The following is a 26,129-nucleotide window of genomic DNA, read 5'->3' as shown; positions in this document are numbered from 1 at the left end:
TTTCAAAGTCAAGTAAAAACAGTGCTATGTTTAAAGATATATATGATCTGACTACTAAAAACTTTTCAGCTCTCATTGAAAAACCTTTATCTATAGTTTCTTTTGATGCTGTTGGAATCTCCACAATTCAGGATCTCAGAGAGCTCTGTAAACAGGTCAGTCTTCATAAAGCGCCCCCTCTAAGGTAAAATGGTAGAACATGGTAGCTTTGAGCTGGAAGAATGCCAGGAGATCATGTGGGGAAATTGAAGGTCATAGAGGTTAGGTTATATTTCCAAGGTCAGCACTGGCAGAACCGGACCAGCATGTTTTCCATGATATCACACTGCCTCCCTAACAACCATTTCCATGATGCTAACGTTGAAATGAAAGGGGAAAAACCCACACTGATACTAGCCTAGGATTTGGGGGACTGCCATCATTAAATATCCACCGTGTCCTAGGCACTGTGTTGGATGAAACATATCATGGCCAGAGCTGAGCAGCATCTGTAAGGATTCCATCCAACTGCTGCCCCCAAATTGAACTTTAAAGTGTGTGTGTGTATGTGTGTGTGTTTATTGGACTGGATAACACAAGAACAGATCAACAGATTTCCTTGACTCCATCCCGGCAGAAAAATTGTAGGCAATTCTTTCCTTCCACATTTTATGGGACCATTGAATTGTGATGTGGTGATGCTACTACACCTTTTCACAGCTTAAAGATTCAGAGTGAAACAAAGTGGAAAGCTCTGCTCTGGCTGTCAGCAGATGTGTGCTCTTTGGCCAGCTCTGTGGCTAGCTTTCTCTGTGATCCTCAGAAAGTCAGTCATCATCTCTGGTCTTGAATTTTCTCATCAGAAAAATAAGGTGTCTGAGGAATCTTTAAGATTCCTTCTCTTTTAAGAGTTTATCATTCTAGGTGGAGGCAGTTCTTGACAAATTCTTCCAGGGTTGAACCTAGAGTCTGAACACTTGGCCATTTCTCTTCTGTTCACCATGTGTTCTTGTAGTTCATCCTGCATAGATAACTAGATGGAGAACTGGGCTCAGTGAAGAGTTAGTTCTTGAACTTACAGTTACCAGGGGAAGGATGGGGGGTGGTGGGGAAGGGATAGTTACGGAGATTGTGATCAACATGCACACACTGCTATATTTAAAATATAAACCAACAAGGTCCTACTGTGTAGCACAGGGAATGTTGCTCAGTGTTATAGGCAGCCTGGATGGGAGGGGAGTTTGGGGAGAATGGATACATGTATATGTATGGCTGATTCCCTTTGCTGTCCACCTGAAACTATCACAACATTGTTAATCGGCTATGCTCCAATATATAATATAAAGTTTAAAAATATGATATATATATATATATATGTTTTTAAAAAATAGTTCTCAATGTTAAAGCCATGGCATATCAGCTCTGTGCTCTTAGTGATTGGAGACTCATGATTCATTAGAGTCATCCTTGCAGAGTGTATGGAGACATGGATATTTGACACACAGACATCCTTGTTCGCACATTTTTGTCTTTATCAATGTCTGGGTTCTTCAAAGTGCAGAGACACATTTTGATAAGCAAGTAAATAGATGACTTAGAACGAGGGAGCCAATGGGGTGGCTGAGAACGCTTATGCCCATTTCTCTTCTGTTCATCATGTGTTCACATAGGAGATCTCAGAGAAGCATGGGAAGAGCTCCTGCCTTCGAAGTGGCTGCAGAAGATACTCACAACAGAGAGGCCAGCAGTTTATAAATCATTATTTGAATCTACCTACCAGGTTTTAGTTCCCCTCTGAACATTGTATTCCACAGAGAGCACATTCAGCCGAAGTTAACACGCTTTAAAGGCTAACATGCAGAGTATTTACTCAGATATCAAGACTGCTGAATCAAGTGAAACCAGTTCTTTAGCTGCCCGAGCACTTTCTCTTAAATACTCCCCCTTCCACTCTTTCCCCTTCTACCCACTTGGATGTTCAGCTCTGATAAGCAAATTTACTTTGTCTTCTCTGTTACCAAACACCCATAGTGAAGTGAAGTGAAAATCGCTCAGTTGTGTCCAACTCTTTGCGACCCCATGGATATAGTCCATGGAATTCTCCAGGCCTGAATAATGGACTGGGTAACCTTTCTCTTTTCCAGGGGATCTTCCCAACCCAGGGATCGAACCCAGGTCTCCCACATTACAGGTAGATTCTTTACCAGCTGAGCCACAAGGGAAGCCCAAGAATATGGGAGTGGGTAGCCTATTCCTTCTCCAGTGGATATTTCAACCCAGGAATCAAACCAGGGTTTCCTTATTTTGATAAATATAGCAAACTATGCGGAGAAGGCAATGGCACCCCACTCCAGTACTCCTGCCTGGAAAATCCCATGGATGGAGGAGCCTGGTAGGCTGCAGTCCATGGGGTCCCTGAGGGTCCGACACGACTGAGTGACTTCACTTTCACTTTTCACTTTCATGCACTGGAGAAGGAAATGGCAACCCACTCCAGTGTTCTTGTCTGGAGAATCCCAGGGACAGGGGAGTCTGGTGGGCTGCCATCTATGGGGTCACACAGAGTCGGACACGACTGAAGTGACTTAGTGGCAGCAGCAGCAGTAGCAGCAGCAAACTATGACATTCTTCCTTGTAGAAAGTGCTATCTTCTAGCTACTAATGATAGTAACTCTCTAAGCTTTGAAGTTGATCTACTTGCTAATTCCCCTCTACCTTGTCCCAATCAAAAGTGACAAAACTTTACCACAGAGTGTTGGGAGAAAAAATTACTTAATATCTGTTTAGAAAAAAATGTAATGAGTATACATGCAAAAATAAATATTCCAATCACTATTTCAAAATATTTTTGGATAAATATTTCTAAATATCTATATGAAACAGGCAGAGAAACTCATAAATATTTATTCATAGTCACTGAAAATTCATAGAAAATGTGCTTTGTTGCTATGTTAAAGGAATTACCTGGTTTATTCTTTAGAAATTACCTACTAGTTTTGTGTTTTTAGATTCAGTTCACTTCAGTCACTCAGTTGTGTCCGACTCTTTGCGACCCCATGAATCGCAGCACGCCAGGCCACCCTGTCCATCACTAACTCCCAGAGTTCACCCAAACTCATGTGCGTCAAGTTGGTGATGCCATCCAGCCATCTCATCCTCTGTCATACCCTTCTCCTCCTGCCCCCAATCCCTCCCAGCATCTGGGTCTTTTCCATTGAGTCAACTCTTCGCATGAGGTGGCCAAAGTATTGAAGTTTCAGCCTCAGCATCAGTCCTTCCAATGAACACCCAGGACTGATTTCCTTTAGGATGGACTGGTTGGATCTCCTTGCAGTCCAAGGGACTCTCAAGAGTCTTCTCCAACACCACAGTCCAAAAGCATCAATTCTTTGGTGCTCAGCCTTCTTCACAGTCCAACTCTCACATCCATACATGACCACTGGAAAAACCAGAGCCTTGATCAGACGGACCTTTGTTGGCAAAGTAATGTCTCTGCTTTTTAATATGCTATCTCCATTGGTCATAACTTTCCTTCCAAGGAGTAGGCGTCTTTTAATTTTCATGTCTTTTAATTTCAGTGTCATAAAGTCTGACACTGTTTCCACTGTTTCCCCATCTATTTCCCATGAAGTGATGGGACCAGATGCCATGATCTTTGTTTTCTGAATATTGAGCTTTAAGCCAACTTTTTCACTCTCCTCTTTCACTTTCATCAAGAGGCTTTTTAGTTCCTCTTCACTTTCTGCCATAAGGGTGGTGTCATCTGCATATCTGAGGTGATTGATATTTCTCCCGGCAATCTTGATTCCAGCTTGTGCTTCTTCCAGCCCAGCATTTCTCATGATGTACTCTGCATAGAAGTTAAGCAGGGTGACAATATACAGCCTTGACGTACTCCTTTTCCTATCTGGAACCAGTCTGTTGTTCTATATCCAGTTCTAACTGTTGCTTCCTGACCTGCATATAGGTTTCTCAAGAGGCAGGTCAGGCGGTCTGGTATTCCCATCTCTTGAAGAATTTTCCAGTTTATTGTGATCCACACAATCAAAGGCTTTGGCATAGTCAATAAAGCAGAAATAGATGTTTTTCTGGAACTTTCTTGTCTTTTTGATGATCCAGCAGATGTTGGCAATTTGATCTCTGGTTCCTCTGCCTTTTCTAAATCCAGCTTGAACATCTGGAAGTTCATGGTTCACGTATTGCTGAAGCCTGGCTTGGAGAATTTTGAGCATTACTTTACTAGCGTATGAGATGAGTGCAATTGTGTGGTAGTTTGAGCATTCTTTGGCATTATTTTTAGATTAGAAGTATAATTTTAATTAATATCTATCTGAAGAGCTATTTCCACAGTTAATAACCACCCCTATGAGGCGGTGTTGACCTTGGAGGGCTTCACATCCCTGTGTGGAAAGGAGAGTTGCTTACTGCTCCCCCACTGCCCCCTACAGTAGGAAATTCCCACTGAGGTGAATTGGTTAGAACTTAGCAAAATGCAGGCTAAAATCAACCTCCATCAGTACCATTTAGAAAACTTCATTTGGAGGTTTAGAAATACGCCACAAAAGGACACTGAAAAGGACACCCTTGCCTAATTGTGTTTAAAATGTGTAGCTATGACAAGTGCTGTCTTCCATCCACAGCCACAGTGTATGTGCCAAGAGCCTGTCCAAGGATATCCCAGTTGCTCTGACACAGAATTCCACTTGTGGAATTCAGTCCTAAGGGACAATTTTATTCATACTATTAATCCTAATATGGAAAAACTTTTATGCATCAAGATGCCCTTCACAGAGTAATTTATATAGTGAAAAACTATCTAGAGACATAATCAAAACAGGAGAATATTTAAATAAACCAGAGAACAAACATAATAACATGTGAAACTGCTCCCACTTGTCCTTAAGCGAACAACAAACAAGTGAAAGTCGCTTAGTCCTGTCCGACTCTTTGTGACCCCATGGACTATGCAGTCCGTGGAATTCTCCAGACCAGAATACTAGAGTGGGTAGCCTTTCCCTTCTCTAGGGGATCTTCCCAACCCAGGGATCGAACCCAGGTCTCCCACATTGTGGGTGGATTCTTTACCAGCTGAGCCACCAGGGAAGCCCAACAACAAACAAATAAGGACATAAATTGTTACTTCAGTGCAAAGAACTAGATGAAAAAAAACCAAAATATTTTTTATTAGTTTTTATTGGAGTATAGTTGCTTTACAACGGTGTGTTAGTTTCTGCTGTACAGCAAACTGAATCAGCTGTACGTATACATATATTCCCTCCTTTTTGGATTTACTTCCCATTTAGGTCACCAGAGAGCATTGAGTAGAGTTCTCTGTGCTATACAGTAGGTTCTCATTAGTTATCGATTTTATACATAGGAGAATCCCAGGGATGGGGGAGCCTGGTGGGCTGCCGTCTATGGGGTCGCTAAGAGTCGGATATGACTGGGCGACTTCACTTTCACTTTTCACTTTCACTTTTCACTTTCATTCACTGGAGAAGGAAATGGCAACCCACTCCAGTGTTCTTGCCTGGAGAATCCCAGGGACAGGGGAGCCTGGTGGGCTGCCGTCTATGGGGTCACACAGAGTCGGACAAGACTGAAGCGAATTAGCAGCAACAGCAGCAGCAGCAGCACTGTATATATGTCAGTCCCAATCTCCCTATTCATCCCATTCCTTCCCCACTTAGTAGCCATAAGTATGTTCTATAAAAAACACCAAAATATTAACATTTCTTAACATAAGTTAACCATACATGACTTTCCTATTCTTCTTTCTCTTTTTCTGTATTTTCCAAAAAAATGTAGAGTGTACTAGTTTATGATGGAAAAACGTAATGAAGTTAAAAGAAAACTATAAGCATTCATAAAAAGAAAGAGTTACACCCAGGAAATTAAGTACTACAAACTCTAATGAAGCCTAGTTTATGTTCCTGAGTATTGGGTTTTGCAAGTTATAATTACTATAAAGACAGTTTGCAAAGAAAAAAAAAATCTCAATTTGTAACAGTGAGACAAGATCTGAGTTGATTCTCTATTCTTTGTAAACAGCCAAGCCAGGAATAAATGTTATGATTTGGAGAAGCTCTTAAAGGATAATCAATAGTAATACTATAGCTGCCCTGTCTTACCTGCCTCTGAGTTTAGCTCTCAGTTTATTAGTCAAACTGAATAGGCTAAAATCAAGCTAATAAGAAAACCAGAGAAAAGTTGTCTAAAATAGATTTTAGGAGATTTGATCCGCATTCTGAAGGCAAACAGGATTTTGAAAAGTTAATTCTGCTTAAAATTTATTTTTGTTGTTGTTACAATTAACTGAACAGTCCAAACTGTTTTTTTCTTCCTGTGATTTGCATTCAGACATAAAGCTAAGAACAATGCAGAAATGGTAATGATGAATAATAAATCACAGACATTTTAGAACTGAAAGGAACTCTTATTTTACAGATGAGAAAGAAAATGAAATACTTGTCTGAGGAACCAGATAAATGGTGTGGGGGCCAGGCCGGAAGCCAGGTCTCCGGAGGCCGGCTCAGTGTGACACTCTTGAGTTCAGAGAGTGAGCTGCCATGGCTTGGGGTGGAATCTGGGCACCCTGCCAGCACGCTCCCTGCCTGGGATCTGGCTGACTACCTTCCTTTGGCTTCATGGCTCCCATTTAGCACTAACAGCTCATTAATACAAAGGGAAGAAAAGGCCTTACTTTTTCAGTGTCTACTACGTGTCAAGTACTTTGTACACATTATGCAACTGCATTTTGCTGCCACGGTACAAAGTAAATTAATTCTTTTCTTTTAGTACTTGAAGAAATGAAGGCCCCAAGAGTTTAAGTCGATCAGGATTTGGCTGAGGTTTTCATTTGTCTCATTTTGATGGTAACTTCTCCCACTGTTAGGCAGCTGACATGGAAAAGTAGATGTGTTAGATTTCTCCAGAGAAAAGAAACCAAAGGGATAAATAGATTGACTGGCTATAACGAATTGGTTCATATAATCATGGAGGCTGATAGTTAGCAAGCTGGAGACTGAGGAGAGATCGTGGTGCTATTCCAATCAGAATCCAAAGGCCTGAGAATGAGGAGCATCAGTGGTATATATTCCAGTCTGAAAGAAGGCAGGCTCAAGGCCCAAGAAGAGCCATTCTTTCTGAATGAAGGCAGCAGGTAGGCGGAGTTCTCCCCTCTCGCTCCTAAGAGGGTCAACCTTTTTGTTCTATTCAGATCTTCAACTTATTGGGTGAGGCCCACCCACATTGGCCCTTAGTCTACCAATTCAAATGTCAATCTCATCCAAAACAACTTCACCGATAAAGCAAGAATAATGTTTGATCAAATGTCTGGGTGCTCTATGGCCTGGTCAGCTGACACATAAAATTAACCAGTATACATCATATTCTTCAGTATGTTGAGGACCTGGACTAGGGAGAGGTAAGCAAGACACCCGGATCACGGATTTACAGAGGCGCTCACTTCCAGGTTCAACAAGCACCCTGGAAGCCTTGCCAGTCTCGCCCTCGTCCTGGCTCTATGCTCCACTCAAAAGGGCAGATTCAATTACCTTTCTTAAACTGAAGTGTTTATATTATGAAACAACTTTCCAGAATCATGTAAACACCATTCTGGAAAAGTCTTGGGTAGGCAGAATTTCTTAAGGAATTGAAAGCAAAAAATATCTGGACTACCAAAAGAAAACAGATCTGGGGGAATTCCCTGGTTGTCCAGTGGTTGAGACTCCATGCTCCCGATGCAGGAGGCTGAGGCTCGATTCTTGGTGACGAAACTAGATCCCACATCTGCCACTAAAGATCATGTATGCCACAGCTAAGGCCCAGCACGGCCAAATAAATTAATATTTTAAAAAGGAAAACAGATGAAAGGTAATTATTTCTATGCTTACTATGGAATGGAATGATAACCCACTTATATTTTCCATGGAAAATATTTCCTTATAATTTAAACAGTATTCTACTGCACAGATCCTAAAGCCTTTCCACAAAATCACAAACACACAAATCTGTGCATTATAGAAAAATGCATAGCTATTCAAGATTAGGCTTGAATTATTTTACTTTTGACTAAAGGTTACTCCCTGTAAATTATAGTTATCTCTCATATTTAGTTATGTGCAGTTACATTAATGCATGATTTTTTTCACAGTTATTGGAAGGACTGAATGAACCTAATGAGATCATATAAATGAAAATGTGTTTTAAACTATTAAGTGCAATAAAGAAAGGCATCATTGCTATTAATGGGATGATAGAGCAATGTCTTACCTCAATTTAGGAGCATGTTGTGCTAAGTTGCTTCAGTTGTGTCCGACTCTTTGTGACTCTACAGTCTGTAGCCTGCCAGGCTCCTCTGTCCATGGGATTTTCCAGGCAAGAGTACTGGAGTGGGTTGCCATTTCCTTCTCCAGAGGATCTTCCTGACCCAGGGACTGAACCCACATCTCTTATGTCTCCTGCATTGGCAGGCAGGTTCTTTATCACTAGCGCGAGAGCTGTACTAATTTATACACTCTCCTTCCATTAACAAGTAAATGTTTCCTCAAACTCTAGACACCATAGGACATGCAATGATAATTCTCCAAACTCAAGCCTGTGGGTATCCAAGAAATCAGATTAGTTTAATAATCAAACTTTGAGAACCAAAGACAGCTAGTCTGGAGTCAAGTTCTATTTGGCATTTGAAATAGGTCTTGACTTAGATGATTTGTTATTTGCCTTGTAAAATAAGACTCTAAATGACATGGGTTGCAGGAACTCAATATTGATGTCTTCAGTTGGGGTCAGGGTCTTAGCTGTATGGCATTAGGTATCAAGTGACAGACTTCAGTGCTAAACTTTGGACAGGGGCAGACTTATTTTTGCACAGAACACCAAGCTGCTTTGAGGCTGTAAGGCTTGTGAAAAATATAGCCCAGCTTGGCCTCTTGAGTTTGTATAGCTTAGGAAGCAAGGAGAGGCTGAACCTGGACCTGAGGAGGCGGCTTCTCTCAGCGCCTCACTGCAGCAGCAGAGGTCAAGACAGTCCCCTCCAGGATGGAATGGGTATAGCCTTTCTAAGAACTCACAGAAATAGTTGGTCTTTGCTAGAGAAGAAGTAGGAGTAAATGAACCAGAGGCCCTACATCAGCAATGGAGGGGACAAGTCAGTAAATTTAAGGGTACAAATGCAAAGTAGCACTCACCAAATGTGAGTGCACAGACTGGTGGAGTCTTGGAATATTAAAGTTACAACAGGAAGACATGTTTTGGACCATTAAGAAGAGCAACTTTCTATGATTACCACGATCAAAATCACTAAATAAATTCTGCCATAATAAGTTCACTGCCACTGAGCATGTTCAGCTAGAGGCTATGTGATCATGATCATGGATGCTTCAAAGAAAGGTTGGGATTCACGGGGTAGATGAGCTCTGAGATCGCTTTCAACTCTGCTAGTCCGTGACCTTTACATAGAAACCAAAGGAAAAAAAACTGGATGAACATGGAGAGATAACCCAAAGCTTGACTCCTGTCTGAAACTGAGCAGTTGTTTAAAAGGAAGAAATGGGTAATCAGTGTATCATGAAATCATTCACATTTTTAGTTATTTAGGATGAGTTCTCAAACATCTGATGAGTTTTAATGTTTACAGGGACACTGAATTTGGGAAAGTTGTTTTCTAACACTGAATAGATGAATGGTCTAATGAAATGAGTTACATAAAGATCACAGTACCCACAAACAGGTCTCTGTGAGAGAGAGAGCACCCCTACAGCCTTTAAAAATGCTGGAGTGGAAAACTCCACAAAGAAGTAACCTTTACATTGCCATCTGCTGGCTACTGGTATAAGTGCAATATAATACAATCTGAAATATTCTAATCAGATCCAACTGGAAATAAGAATACTGATTGAACTTACAAGTGATAGGAATCAAATGGCTTCACTAAGTACTCAAATGCAAAATAAATACTAGAATACTTTTAAAAGTCTGTTGGAGATCCACCTGGTTATTGCCTTAATTAGATGTCCTACTTGACTTGTGAATTCTCCCAGTGGTGCATCCATGACCAGTACTGAAACAGCCCTTGGAAATGAGGCATCCTAACAAGTCCTACATTGGCAGTTTATTCAGGCCAATGTTCAGCTCCCACAGATAGTTTCCTTTGGGAGAGCTGACTCTATCCCCTAGTAATATAGTGATATTTGTTATATTCATTTCCAAATATATATATATATATATATTTAATATATATGGCAAGTGGAAGGCAGACTACATTAGGCCAAATTATCTTAAGTACATAAGTCATGAAGTCAAGCAGAGAAGCCATTCCAAATGCACATATTTTAGTCTCACAGGTCATAGGCTAGGCTTTGAAGAACACAGGGCCCCTATGCTGATAATTCACTCCTCCCCCAACAGAGGTACTTTCATAGCATCTTGTTCATTCTGCATTTAAAATGTGGTTGTTACTGTATTATTGCTATTTTTGTTCCTATCTGCTTCTGTACTAAATTGTAGTCTCCTTGAAAGCAAGCTGTGGTGTTGGAAGAGACTCTTGAGCACCCCTTGGACTGCAAGGAGATCCAACCAGTCCATTCTAAAGGAGATCAGTCCTGGGTGTTCTTTGGAAGGACTGATGGTAATGCTTAAACTCCAGTACTTCGGCCACCTCATGAGAAGAGTTGACTCACTGGAAAAGACTCTGATGCTGGGAAGGATTGGGGGCAGGAGGAGAAGGGGACGATAGAGGATGATATGGCTGGATGGCATCACCGACTCAATGGACATGAGTTTGGGTGAACTCCGGGAGTTGGTGATGGACAGGGAGGCCTGGTGTGCTGCGATTCATGGGGTTGCAAAGAGTCGGACACGACTGAGCGACTGAACTGAACTGAACTGAAAGCAAGCATCATATATAATTTACATTTCATTTTTTTAGCATTCAACACATGCTTTGTCATTAGGTAGTCCCTCAATAAGTATTTATTGAGTTGAGATCAAAAGAAGGAAGGAAGAGAGGAAGACAAGAAGGATCCAAAGTGTCCAAAATCAGTATTTCTATTCTATACCTCATGTCTTAGCTTTAGACTCTAGTTTTCAAATGCAGACTCTAGTTTTCAAATCTCAGACTTTGCCATCTGAGATGCTCAGCAGAAATTTCATCTTCAGCAATTTCCAAATGAATCCTACTATCGTTGTGCCTCAAACTGTTCTGTAATTAGTTTACCAGTTAAGATCTAACCATCTTCCCAACCATGTAAGTCACCCTCTATTCCCCCATTTCCAGACTACCTACTTTCAATAAGTTCTGCCAATTATACTGAAAGAGACCCATCAGTGGTATCTTCCTATTTCCTCCCTCCTTCTCCCAATTACCTGCTTTGGTTCACATCCTTGCCACCTCTTATGGCATCTTAAATAACTTCCTAATTTGCTCCTGTCCTCAGTCAGCTACCTCATCTACCCTTCATCTGCCACCAAAATTATCCTCCATACAGATACATCATCATCTACTTTTAAACTTTCAATGGCTTGCCACTTTTTATAAGACAAGCCAACAGTGGCATACAGTAGTCATCATAATCTTCTCACACTTACTTTTTGAGATATTCTGTTCCATAAACCCTAACAATTCTGGACAAATTGTCTTTCTCCAGCCGCTCTGCTGATTCTCAATCCTGTGTGCCTTCCCACAGGTCATCCAGTAGACCTAGAATGCCCATCCTAACCCCACCTGCCTTGGTCACTGTCTGCCTACTGAACAGTTTGTGACCCAGTTTAGATGGTACCGCCACTGTGCTGTTTACCCCAGAAGATAAGCAACTGCAAATTTACCTAATCAATGGCAAGATCCTCTGGTTTTATATTCCCCTAGCACTTTCCTTAGGGCATTTAATAGGGGCAACAGCTAGCCCATAGGAAAGCTCTGTGCAAATTAGGTAGAAGTGTCCCCTCTGGGCAGGGGCAGCTCTGTGTCAGGCTGTAAGACTTGACAAGTGAAATATGGGCTGGATTTCAGCTTAGTCAGGTTGAACTTGACGCTTTGGTCAGATTCCCTCAAGCAGTGAAAAACCTCGTCCAACTGAACATGGTAGCCCAAGAACTTACCACAATGATTACGATTGCTTTTTTTTTATTTTTTAAAAAAATATTTATTTATTTGGCTGCACCAGGTCTTAGCTACAGCATGTGGGATCTTTTAGTTGTGGGATGAAAACTGTTAGTTGTGGCACATGGGGATCTAGTTCCCTGACCAGGGCTCAAACTCAAGCCCCCCGCCTTGGGAGCGTGGAGTCTTAGCCACTGGACCCCTAGGGCAGTCCCAGAATGTTGAGTCCTGCCCCCAGGCAACAGGTGAGCGGTCTTGTACCAATGCCACAGAAGTGGAGCCCAGAACCAAAGACATTTTTGAAGCTAATTGAGCCCCTCTGTAACTGTGGCCAAATTCCAGTGGTCATCACTAATAAGCTTCCCGACTCCAAATTAGGCAAAGATGCCCACTCCAGTAAACACCTTAGGGCACTCTAACCAATCACCTAACACTAACCTTCCGGCAGGGATTTTCTTTGTCTTGAGGCTATAAAAGTTGGCTATGAATCCATGAAAACTGTTGACTCTCCCTAGCCTGTGAGGAGGTCGCCCATTGTGCTCATAATACCCCTTTATCTCTGCTCTTCATCCTTAATAAACTCATTTTCTTCTAAAACGCTCTATGTGTGGAAGTTCTTTAGCACTCAGCACTTGGATTGCCCCAAGACATAATGGCCTTTCTGATGCCAGTCTTTACCACCAGCTGATGAATTCCTAGAAGGCAGGTAGATCAATCAAAATTTGTATTCTCAGAACCTAGGCCATGTAAACATTGATAAGTATTGTTTGAATGGCTATTTTTTGGCATGAGGAGATATTCCAAAAATTATCAAAGATCTCTTAAGTATATAAATGTGTACATAAGTGTTCTTAGTTGTGTAGTCTTGGGCAAGGAATTTGACTTTCTTATGCCCTGGTTTCCTCATCTACGTAGTGGACATAAAAATAGTACCTACCCTAGGATTGTTATGAGGATCTGATGAGATAGTATCTGTAAAGTGCTCAGAAAAGCACCCCGTCCCGAGTATGACTTATTAAGTATTGTCTGTTACTATTAACATAGGATAAAAAAGAAAAGATTCTGAGGTGAATCTTTTTAACATTGACAATGAGACAATTCTGGAAGAAGAATTTTTCTGCTTTGATTTAAAAAATATAGAGACATTTCAGTTTATATAAAGATATTACCATTAATATTAAATGATTAAAGATATTTTAATATTAAGGTATAGAATACTAATAGTTCAGAATTTGGAAGGAGTTTAGAGGTAACCCAACAGCTTTTCGTATAGATATAAGAACTGGTCAAGTGACCTTTCTGCAGGTTCTAGTGTTTCTCCATCTGACCCTTACCAAGTGTCCAGCATCATTTCTTCATTTCCTCTCTTCCAGAACCCCCAATATTCTCCCTTCCACTCAACTAGCCTCAGTCTCAGGTACCATTAGCCTTGCCCACAATGCATTTTCACAACTTTTTTTTGCCTCTGCCTGTGATATCTTCCTTCCTGTGCCTTGCTCCCATCTTAGAGGATTTAACCCCTCATGCACATTCTTCAAGCCCCACTTTGATTATTAGATCTTCTCTAGTGAAGCCTTCCCCTACTTCCTCAGCCAAAGCTAGCTGCTTCCTCCTCTGTGTTCCCAGAGCTCGCTCTGTGTTCATATACCTATTTAGCATGAATCAGAGTAAGGACAGGACTTCCCAGGTGGCTCAGGGATAAAGAACTCATCTGCCAATGCAGTAGATGGAAGAGATACGGGTTTGATCCCTGGGTTGGGAAGATCCCCTAGAGAAGGAAATGGCAACTTACTCCAGTATTCTTGCCTGGAGAATCCCATGGACAGAGAGGAGCCTGGTGGGCTACAGTCTATGGGGCTGGAGAGAGTCGGATATGACTGAGCAATTACACACTGGAGTGCAAGGACTCTAGATCCCACCTGTCTAGGTTTAAATCCCAGTTCTGTCACCCTTCACTTGTTCTTCCTTTGCTCTTCTCAGTTGTTTTCTCTCTCAAATGGGAACAATAATGTATTCAGTCATTCAACAGTTCATTATTGATTGCCTATTGTGTGTCCGGAGAAGGCAATGGCAACCCACTCCAGTACTCTTGCCTGAAAAATCCCATGGATGGAGGAGCGTGGTAGGCTACAGTCCATGGGGTCATAAAGAGTCGGACACGACTGAGCGACTTCACTTTCACTTTTCACTTTCATTCACTGGAGAAGGAAACGGCAACCCACTCCAGTATTGTTGCCTGGAGAATCCCAAGGACAGGAGCCTGGTGGGCTGCCATCTGTGGGGTCGCACAGAGTTGGACACGACTGACGTGACTTAGCAGCAGCAGCATTGTGTGTTAGGAGCTGTTCCAGGACCTAGAATTGTATGGTAAATAGGTCAAAGTCCTTGCTGTCATGAACATTTATGGGGAGAGTCAAATAATTAAAAATGAACAGTGGTTTGGCCAAAAAGTTTGTTTGGGTTTTCCATAATGCTATATAGAAACACCCAGCTCAGAGGCATCCCCCATTCTGCTGACAGGATGATCTAAATTCTAACTGCCTCTGTCATACTCCAGTGGGTTAGTCACTAAGTCGTGGCTGACCCTTGCGACCCCATGGACTGAAGCCTGCCAGGCTCCTCTGTACATGGGATTCTCCAGGCAAGAATACAGGAGTGGGTTGCCATTTCCTTCTCCAGGGGATCTTCCCAACCCAGGAATCTAATTGGTGTCTCCTGCATTGCAGGCAGATTCTATTGTACTCTGTTTCATACTTTTTCATGGATTGACTCAACATTACCTAGAGAGTAAGTTTCAGGTGCCTTGACATGAAGGATGAAGTTGTGGAGACCTAGCCCCTGCCTTCCTCTCCACTGCCTACCTTGCACATACACTCCAGCCACACCAAAGTACTAGTTCCCCAGATAATGTATGCCTGGTCTCTATGCCTTGCTTTACGTTGTCTCCTTTCCCTGAAAATCATCCCCTCTTCCACATTTGTGCTTGTCCAGTTCAGACTCAGGGCCAGAGATCTTTCTCCTGTGTGCTCTCATTCTAACCTGGGAATGCTTCAGTACTTCTACAACACTGCTGCTGCTGCTGCTAAGTCGCTTCAGTCGTGTCTGACTCTGTGCGACCCCATAGATGGCAGCCCACCAGGCTCCCCCGTCCCTGGGATCCTCCAGGCAAGAATACTGGAGTGGGTTGCCATTTCCTTCTCCAGTGCACGAAAGTGAAAAGTGAAAGTGAAGTTGCTCAGTCGTGTCCGACCCTTAGTGACCCCATGGACTGCAGCCTTCCAGGCTCCTCCATCCATGGGATTTTCCAGGCAGGAGTACTGGAGTGGGGTGCCATTGCCTTCTCCGGCTTCTACAACACTACTTACCAGGAATTCTTAAAGTGATCTGTCTCCATATAGCTGCCTCTCTTGTTGGCTTCTAGTTTTCTCAAGGGCAGGGATTGGGTTCTTTTGGTTTTTTTGTCTTTGTTGTTTTATTCTGATTGTCTTTTTAGTTTTTTTTTTTTTTTTAAAGAAACATTTACTTTTAATTGAAGGATAACTGCTTTACAATATTGTGTTGGTTTCTGCCATACATCAACATGAACCAGCCATATGGGACTGGGTTCTTGATTATGTTTTGTACCCAAGGCATGATCTGAGTTCTGGCCAAGAGCAGCTAAGCAGGGACTGGGTTCATGTCCTTTATCTCACTGTCAGCTAAGAATTCACTCCCTAAATATGTCGCTTTGTCCCAGGCCCACAACACACTGCTGCCTGGGAGATTTGTTCAGGTGAATAGGTTTCAAAAATGCCTGATATTTTCCAAGTGTCTTTCATCAGATTCATCCATAAAATCTAAAAAGAAGATAAAATGTATCTCTCAGAGGCAGAGACATTTGTTCCTTGATCCTAGAGTTTTAACTCATAGGTTTTGAAAGAAAATCGAATACTTGAAGAAGCAGGCATAGTTTGAATTCATCCATTTACACTGTTCAACTTCTTATCATTTCAACTGCAAGATCACCTGCCAAGTATAATTCCTATTATCTTTATCATACTTTTTCTTGATACTTGGAAAGTTTTTCTTAATAATTAGAAATGTAATATAAGAGTTGAGAATGCTAAGTCAATTCCTCTTTGAACATTATTTTCTTTACTTAAGCATCCTTCTACAGTAAGTGCAAAGCTCTAGATTCCATCAGCAAATTGTTTTCCTATGCACTCACATAAAGTGATTTTTTTTTTATATGAAGTGGTTTTCTTTAATAGTTCTATGCTCTAATCACCTAAAAAAATTTAACCTGGAGCTGAGACTAATCATCACAAACTTTCAAAAGTTTAGTAAGAAAAACAAGAGCTAAATTATAGTTGTAGAAAAGCCATTGTCACATAATCTAAAATATGACATAAATTAATTTATCTATGAAACATGCAGACACAGAGGTTGCAAACATGAAACCACAGGCTTGTGGTTGCCAAGTGGGAGAGGGTTTGGGGAAGGGATGTTTTAGGAGTTTGGGATTCGCAAATGCAAACTATTATGTATAGAAACGATAAACAACGAGGCCCTACTATATAGCACAGGGAACTATATTTCATATCTGTGATAAACCATAAATGAAAATGAAAAAGAATGTGTGTATATCTATGTATATGTATATCTGAGTCACTTTGCTGTACAGCAGAAATTAATACAACACTGTAAATCAACTATACTCAAATAAATTTTAAAAAAGAAAAGCCACTGTCAACTTAACAGAGAAACCAGATTTACTTAATATGTCCCTGGGACAAAGCTGCAAAATGTTTGAGTCCATTCTGTTCATGGTAGAAAAGAGAGAAACCTCCTTAAATTGTTTGTACCTTCTTCTTCCCCAAACCCTTGTCCATTGTTTGACCTTGACATCTCCTTTACTGAATTTCCATAACCTGTCAGATAAGATACAAGATCCACTGTGATCACCTAAAAGATGCCTTCCCCTTTAAGACCTCCACGCCCTTGAACAGCCTGAGCTCTTCACTTGAAAAGCACTTTCTTCTCTTGCTGGTCTGGTGAAAGCTTACTTATCCTGCAGGAATTAATTCGGAAGTCACCTGCTCAGCTCCTGGCTCCCTTCCTCCTCCAGACAGGGAAAGGGGTGGCCTTCTTTGTGCTCTCAGCCAGCCCTAGACTTTCTAACCTCATTTGCCTGGGTGTGACGGATATCTGTTTCCTAGACTATGGGCTCCCTGAGGGCAGGGACCATGTTTACTCCTCTTTGTATGCTCCAGTGACTGACTGAGTGTCCGTATCTGTTCACTGACTGAGTGCCAGCAGCAGAGAGAAACACTGCATGGGAGAACAACTCCTCATCCACGAAGTGTTCAAGGGAATGTAACCAAGTTCATCCCAGGCTGGCAAATGGAGAAAGCTGGCTAAAAAACTGCAGCAAAAGAAGCCCTGATCTGATAATACTTCTTCCAGAGATGTGGCTGAAAGATGAAGAGCATTTTCACTACATTCTTGTTAGGGGAAACACTGACAGAAACTTATCCACCCCGGTTAGGCACCATAGTAACTATCTGCATGAGTCATCTTATAACAGGAGGTCTGGTAAGGAACATGGAACTAACAAGCCACCACCAACCGGAAGAATTTGGGAAAGGTCAAAAGGAGACGCCACATGTCCTACCAACTTCCCAGAACCCTCCTCGCTGGAATCCCTCTTGGCTGAGCAATGCATGGGGCATGAGAAAGAACCCTCAGTCAGAATGACTGGCTAGAGAAAACCCAGAAACTAATCCCATCACCATAAAACCCAAGACAGTGAGCCATATGGCAGAGCAGTCCTCCTGGGTTCCCTTACCCTACTGCTCTCCACCCAGGCACCCCTTTCCCAGTAGTCTCTTGCTTTGACAGCAAGTGTTCCCTTGGAGACAATTCATTTCAGAGTGTTAGACGAAAGTCCACTCTCGGGCTATGGAAGGTGTCTCCCTTCCTGTACGCTCTTCAATCCTCAAATTCTTTCCTTACAACACTCATCCTACTCATCAGGGACATTTAAGTTAAATGAGTTTAACCCAAAACAACTATGCTGAGACCTAAATGTTAAAGAATGCTGTGTAACATATATTCAATAAAGTCTTGATTTAAAAAAAATGCTTTATCGAACATCATTTCTTTCCACCTCACCACAACAAGTTAAAAGATTTCTATTGGTGCAAACATTTAAAAGTCAGGAATAAACGTAGAGGATAACAGCAAAAGGTTTGTTTATGTATGTTGACACCACTGTGTGAGGAAGACCCAGCAGGGTTTACATTTATGCCATATAAATCGCTCTAGAACCAGATGAGGCTTACAAGGTACCTTGCAACTCATCTCCTCTAAGCTATAAAGTCTCTCTTTTTTTTCCCTGGCAAAAGTTTGAGAAACTTACTGCTGTTTTCTATCAGTGGATACAACAGATGGCTGGCACATGCCTGCTTGCTTAATGAAATGGGCCCTCTGCAGAATTACTCTTTGATCCCTGGTGGCACGTCCACAACACCACAATGCAAAATACCACAACGCAGCAGAATCTAAACACTAAAGGTTTAAAGTTGTGCTTTTGATATGAGTACCTTCTTTTTTAAAAGAAGAAATCATGCCCACAGTATGTAAACGTTTCCACGTTCTCACTTGGAAACCATGAAACAGGGATCAAAAATCGAGGCATTTCCTTCATTTGGTGACATAAAACCACTGCAAACTCCAAGGGTGCAAAGGGATAAACTACTTGGGTTGTAACCACCAACACAATCATAACTCCATCAGGAAAAAAATGTGGACGGTACACATTGAAGGATTTAACTAATGACAATAAGCACTACCATAACTTCAGAGTTGGGAGGAGGTATTTAAGGGCATTTGGCAGTTGCTTTGAAGAGCGAGAGGAAGTATTTAAATGAAAATTCACTCTCTATTGTTTTTCTTTGATTTTGGTCAAGGGGAGAAAGGAAGGAAAATACCATTTTAATACAGGTCTTCTTAACACAACCAGTCCAAGGGGAAATTTGAGACTTGGAATTGCAACCAAATTAAGGGGCCCAGTGTTACATCATATCAACCACCATACTGCAAAACAAGCTCTCTAGGGGATGATCCAGTTGATTTTATAGATACCTGTCAGTAGAGTGATCCTATTAAAAAAAAAAAAAACCTAGCAAAAATGTGAGTCAGTTGTCAGGAAAATAGTCTGTTTCTGACTTTTTTTTCCCCTCAATGGTACTTTCTTCATTTTAAATCTGAATTTGGATACAAATACACATATACAGGCTTTCCAGGTGGCACAGAGGTAAAGAATCTGCTTGCCAATAAAGGAGACACAGGTTTGATCTCTATGTCAGGAAAATCTCCTGGAGAAGGAAATGGCAACCCGCTCCAGTATTCTTGCCTGGAAGATCCCATGGACAGAGGAGCCTGGTGGGCTATAGTCCATGAGATTGCAAAGATACACATTATGCATGCATGTGCATTACATTACACACTATTATATATAAAATAAAAAACAAGGACCTACTGTATAGCACAGGGAACTATATTCAATAGTTTGTAATCTATAATAGAAAAGAATCTTCAAAAAATATATATACATGTATAACTGAACCATCTAAAAAATAATATATATATGTATAACTGAACCACCTTGCTGTACATATAAAATAACACAACATTCTATAATAAAACAACAATGCTTCACTTAAAAACAACCAAAAAAGGCTAAATTTGGGTGCTAACTGGAATCATTTACAAAGACACAACAATCTAGGCAAAAGTCTCAGTCTTTCCTTATAGTTGGCTTTATATTATTGTTATTCTGGCAGTTTTCAGTAATTCAAGAAGTTTTTTTAATTGTAGAGAGCTAATAAAAGTTATGAACACATTTATATTTAACCTTACATTTTGGAAGATATTTCACTTTATACACTGTATCTTCAGCATATCTACTATTTTCTATTTTCAATGATCACACATTGAACAAAGGAGCATGTTCCTGCAGTTTAATCCAATAAAGTAAATTTTCCACACCATACACATGTCCACCCATTTCCCCAGGGCAGCAGGTAAAACGTTCTTCCTTTCCTGTATCCACAGCAATGTTCTAAACTTTTGTTTTTAAACATCCTAAAACTGAGAAAAATGAATATATATATATATATATATATATATATATATATATATATATATCTTTTAGAGGTTGCAAGAATTATGACCACTATACATGACTACTATACCGGGCTTTCCTGGTGACTCAGTGGTAAAGAGCCCGCTTGCAATGTAGGAGAAGCGGCAAGAACCTCTGGTTCAATTCCTGGGTTGGGAAGATCCCCTGGAGAAGGAAATGGCAACCAACTTCTGTGTTCTTGCCTGGGAAATCCCATGGATAGCCCATGGGGTTTTAAGAGTCGGACACGACTCAGCAACTAAACAACAATGATACATGACAAAAAGCTTACTCTAAGATCTGGACTTGTTGGTACAGATCATCAGAGCTTGCTTAATAATTCAGGTGATGGACTTAAAGTTAATATTGGCCCATTATCTTCATCCAGAAGATTTCTCTTCCATAGACACCAATTTCATTCCAACCCTTGCCAAACATCATGAAGTACAGGCATTTGGTCATAAGAAGATAGGAAAACTAGCATAGATGGCTCAGCATAAATTCATCATTACCGCTACCAGAAGCCAACAGAAAAAGGGATGCCCTATTAACTAGGGACCAGAGTCATAGTACCTTAGCATCTTTATGCAAGTGATAGAATATAGTAAAGTGATTAAGATCAAGTCTATATAATCTTTATAAACAAAGATCTATTTATACAATTTCTAGAAATAAAATATTTGGCCTGACACCAAATTTCTTCATATGGAAATCAAGAGTGGTGTCTCAGTATTAGAATTCAGATTTGTCTAACAAAACTTCTCATTAAAGTTTTATTTGAAAGCCTTTTGGTTTAGAAAGGGTTATTTTCCAAATAAAATGTTTAATTAGTGTGTAGTGTAGAAAACCAAAGTAGTTGCTCTTGGCCTCTACTTATCTCAAATTTAGGGAAAAATTAGAATAAAGAATGCCTCATTGAAAAATATCAACTATTAAAAGTTATATACAGTAATAAAGACTATTTTCCCTTTAATTATCCCAATCTTCTAAGCTTAAGCCTCTTTAGTAGAAATTCTCTAATCTAAAAGCCTTGAGAAGGTGCACGTCATAAAATGAATGAATATTTTAAATGGGCAATCAAGTAGAGACAGAATTTTTAAGAGAGAGGAAGAGGTCAAGGAATCTGATTTCAGGCAGGAAAGTTTAGCAAAGCAGACTTTTGAAGATTTCACAAAAAAATAGTCAGTGAGAACTATACATAAGCAAATTCTTTGGGATCCATAGGTTATGATCAGCCATTTTACCATTTTGTTGAGTGATCTGCAGTGCAAAAATGAAACTGGATAAAAATATAAGTAAACTATTTATAATACAGTACATCATCCAGTTTTAGACGCTGAAGTATAACTTTTTACATACGTTTAATGTAAAATAATTTTTAAAATTACAAATCAAAACACATTCACTGTGGAAAAACCAAAACATAGATAAACCAAAACATAGAAAACCAAAACCAAAAGGTAGATATAACTAATGTTAACACCTTGGAGGATTAGACATTTATCAGACATGTTTTCCTATAACTGTCCATATATTCTGTAATGAAACTAAACAGAATATACTATTATAGGCTATTGCATAATTTGTCATGAACATCTTTCCATGGCATTGAGTAGATATCTAGATATTTTTATTAATGCTTCTTGCCATTATCAGAGACTTCTAGGTTGCCCATTTTTTTCCTTTTATTAATAGCATGACCACGAACAGGCTGGCACCAAAAACTTTATTCGTATCCATGATTATTTTCTCAAGATGAATCTCTGGGAGTAAAATATCCTAGTCAAATGATCCATGTCAATTCTTTTGCCATCAGAGTCAAATTGCCCTACAGAAAAGCTAACATGCATCAGAAACAAATCAGTAAGGATAATCCTCCACAAACTAAAAATACTTTTAAAAACTTGACCAACGTAGTGTGAGAATACGAATCTCACTGTAATTTTTATTTGCATTTGTTTGGAGTCAAACATGAAAGTCATTTTAAATGGCCCCAAGAATAGCATGGGTTAGTGAACAAATACTTTATTGGAAGTAGATAACACCTACTGGATCTTCAATCCTAAAATTTTTAATTTTCCATGGTTACTGAAACATTTAATATTTAAGATTAAATTTTCATTAATAAGCTATGTGTCTTGCTTGTGCTGAAATCCCTAAATGTTTGACATTTTGAATGAAATAATTAGATAATGGAAGGAACTCTTCATTTTTCCATGTAGATGCTTTGATGTGGTTTGGATTTAGCCAAAGTTGCCTTTCTAAAGTCTTAGAGTATTTTTTGGTATTGAAGTCATATTTTTTCCATATTCAAAATTTCCATGCATTTCAAAAATTATGGTGCTGGAATCACAGAACTTTATTGGCATTAGTCACATCTAAATAATATTTTAAAACATCTTGCTGTTTGGCATCATGTAGATCCTTTCTCCTTTCTCAGTATCCCCCACTCCTCCAAAAAGGAAACATAACAGATTTCACACAGTTACCTGTGGTAACCAATCTGGAGCAAACTGAACTGAGGTGCTAACATTGGCCAGCATAATCCACAAGAGGAATCAACAACTAAACCAGAGAGAAAAAGACTCTTGAAGCTTCATCTACATGCCAGTTCCACCACCCTCTCTAATCCTCTACAAGAAATATTCCTCAGATTCTTGGATATGCAATCCATTTTGTACTCAACAATATGACAACGTTTGCAAAGGGGAGAGAGCATGGAATTTAAGCCTTTGCTTCAAGTTCCATTCTTCGGAAGACAAACTCATAGGAAAAATAAATAGATTGATAAACCAATCAAATCAACTAACCAGAGCTACTAATATTTTCTACTTTGCCTGAAGTTACTGAACACTGTCAGCTAGGGAGGGGTGCAAGTCAAACTAACGGTTCTTTGCTGTTGTTTGGTCACTAAGTTGTGTCCGACTCTTTTTTTGACCCCCATAGACTGTAGCCTGCCAGGCTCCTCTGTTCATGGGATTTCCTAGGCAAGGATACTTGAATGGGTTACCATTTTCTCCTCCAGGGGGTCTTCCCAGCCCAGGGATCAAACCCTTGTATCCCACGTTGACAGGTAGGTTTCTTACCACTGACACACAAGGGAAGTCCCTAATGGTTCTTACAAATCTATAGAAGTATAAATAAAGAAAATGTTCCTTTTTAAAATCACAGAATCAATATTGATCCCAGCTGACAAGTGGTCAAACACAATAGATTCAGGTGAAAAATAAAAGGTGACAATAAAAGGCCATTCATTGATTTATCACTGGGTTTCACAATAATTCAAGATTAGCTGTCCATAAAGTATCTATGAAGAGGAAACTGTAGCGGGGGAAGGAAGGAATACCCTCCTCAGAGAGCAGTAGGAGCTTCAGTGAGCTTATCTGCAAAATGGGGGTATTAGAATAGATGACCCTCCTGTTAGGAACTCTGGTGGACCCAAAACATCTATTCCTGTATGACAATGGAAGTGTTGAAGGATCTAGAGTTGAAAGGAAAAATGAGAGAACAGACCTGTGGAAAAGGCAGCTTAAATAATCATGCCTATACTACAGCAGGTAATTAGAGAGAACCAAAGTGGTGTCTCAATTCAAAGTAACTACTTTTTATAAAGTGTTTTCTGGATCACATTCTTTATGAAAATAGCCATTTAAGCAGCTTTAGAATAAAAAGACCTAAAATGTGGTTTTAATTACAATGATTTTCATAAGTAGACACATTTTACCCACTAATGAGCAGAAGAATTTATTAACTTACCATTTGTCCTCTAGAGTAAATTCTCCAATTGAACAAAAGAAACTAAGCTTACATTTTATCTTCCCTTTCTTTTCCAAAATACAGGTCATTTAATACTGAAACATAAAAAAAGATGCTAATATGCTAAGAAATAAAAGGAATGCTTCTTCATAAAAATACAGTGTAGTTTTCTTTTTCATGTGAAGGTATTAAAAAACCAATAGCTTCCAATATTTTACAAACATTCTTCTATGACACTTTGAGTCTGTGAACTTGTACCAGAAATATATAGTGTTATCATTAGTGAATAACACTCAATATGTCATTTTTTCAAAGGCACAATATCAAAAGTACTTACAGACTTTAAAAATTGTTTTAAAGTGTAAACAATGTCACAGATGGTTGGTTGGTATATATCGATACTATGGGGAAAAGAGACTTTTAAGTATTATGTTAAATTTTAAAGTCAATGAGCACAGAAAAAAGTCATGCTGCTATTTGAGGTCATTATATTTCCAGCAGTCTGAAGACACTGAGACTTATCAAAATAGTGATCTTAGGCACTTTGCCTAGCTCTTTCTTCTGGGAATCTTCAATTTATGTGACATATTTAAATAAATGGGAGTTAACTCTTTATTTGCTTTGGAGATCAGATGAGAAATCACTCTTGAAAATTGTAAAAAAGAAAAATGTAGCCGACTACATGTTATATCGCCTTATTTCTATCTGCCATCAGGTGCTGGAAATATTATAGGGTGATTTTCTCCAGCCTTTCTGGTTAACAGGACTCACCTGCCCTGCAGCTTGCCAGGTGAAATTCATAGAATGGATATTGACAGGAATAGCTGGCATTCTCTGCTGTGCTCTTCTGAAATCATGTGTAAAGGGGGCCATTTTCCCCTCTGAAACAATCAAGATATCTTCTTCAAGTCCTGGTTTAAAAACACACACACAAAGAAATAAAGCTATCAAACTAGCTGAACTTAGAAGAATCCAAAACAGAACTTGCGTGCCAAAAGAACACCGAAGAATTAGTAATGGGTCATTTCTTTTCACAAAGCACCTGCCTTCAAGTACCAATTAATGTTCCTGTGGATGATAAGAATGATGGCAAAGACATGCTTTCAGTGAAACGGAGTGAACTGTGGGGTAAACTGGTGCCAACACATGCTCGGTCCACTGAAAAACGCTGGATTGTAGAAACCAACAACAGCATGATCAGAACATTAGAACAGCTTAGATTTATGGAGAGAAAAGCTTAAACGCTTTTAGATGGAAAAGCGATAGTCCATAGGATCGAAGAGTCCGACACGACTGAAGGGGCTTAGCAAACACGCAACTAACTAAAAAGGGGACAATCTTCCTTGGAAATTAAGTTTTACAAACATTCTAAATGCATGTATCTCTCCTTTAATAGAAGAGCTGCAGGGCGTGAAGACCCAGGCATTTGGGAAGAAGTAGAAGCTCCCGCGAAACCTTACCTATGAGCACTCTCGCCTGGTGAGCGTCGATCCACAGGTACAGGCTTTCCTCCGGCTGCTGCCCGACCTCCGCTCGCAACACCAGCAGGCACGGGAGGATGCTCCAGAGCCAGAGCGCGCCGGCAGGGAAGGCGCTTTTCCGGGCCATGCTACTCCGGACCTCCTGGATCGTGGTTCTCGCAGCTGAAACTCCTCCCGCACCTACCCAACCTGCCGCCCTTAAGTTGTCTCCCAGCCGGAGCAGTTCCCCGCGTAGACGGCTGGGCGTGTAGCCTCTTGGCTCTGGTACGTGAGCCTGGGTGTGCTGGAGGAGGAGTAGGAGGAGGGAGAAGAACTGGAGAGAGCGGGACAAGGGAACGGGGAGCAGGTGGGAGAGGAGGGAGCGGAGGCGCAAGACTGGCAAAGCAGGAGATGCCAGCCCGCCGAAGGAGACACAACGGTCAGAGGGTTAAATATAGCGGGAGAGTTAGAGCAGGAAGGGCAGGCGCAAGTGCGGTGCGAGCAATGAGTGACGGTGCCCAGTCGGCCGCCACTGGGGGGCGCTGGGGGGACGCGCGGGGGTGGGGAGGCGCGGAACCCCGGAGACCTAGTCCACCCGCCGTGCGCCGCTTGGGAGCAGACGCGGAAAAGGGCCCTCCAAGGGACCCCTGGGACGTCACTTGCGCTG

At 40.6% G+C, this 26,129-nt stretch overlaps 1 protein-coding gene across 1 annotated transcript in view; it reads right to left on the bottom strand.

Annotated features, from left to right (window-relative positions):
- Positions 1–25,925, bottom strand: part of WIF1 (WNT inhibitory factor 1) — a 91,976-nt gene extending 66,051 nt beyond the window's left edge. The window contains exons 1-2 of the mRNA XM_061416602.1: positions 25,463–25,925; positions 24,774–24,913 (exon numbers count right to left, since the gene is read on the bottom strand). Coding sequence (XP_061272586.1) covers positions 24,774–24,913; positions 25,463–25,610 — 288 coding nt within the window. The 5' untranslated portion in view covers positions 25,611–25,925. The remainder of the gene's footprint in view (positions 1–24,773; positions 24,914–25,462) is intronic.
- Positions 25,926–26,129: the final 204 nt, after the last annotated feature.

This window comes from Bos javanicus, chromosome 5, assembly GCF_032452875.1.
Source record: "Bos javanicus breed banteng chromosome 5, ARS-OSU_banteng_1.0, whole genome shotgun sequence".
Classification (NCBI taxonomy): Eukaryota; Metazoa; Chordata; class Mammalia; order Artiodactyla; family Bovidae; genus Bos; species Bos javanicus.
Note: the sequence above shows the minus strand (reverse complement) of the source record. Positions and strands in the feature narration are given on the sequence as shown.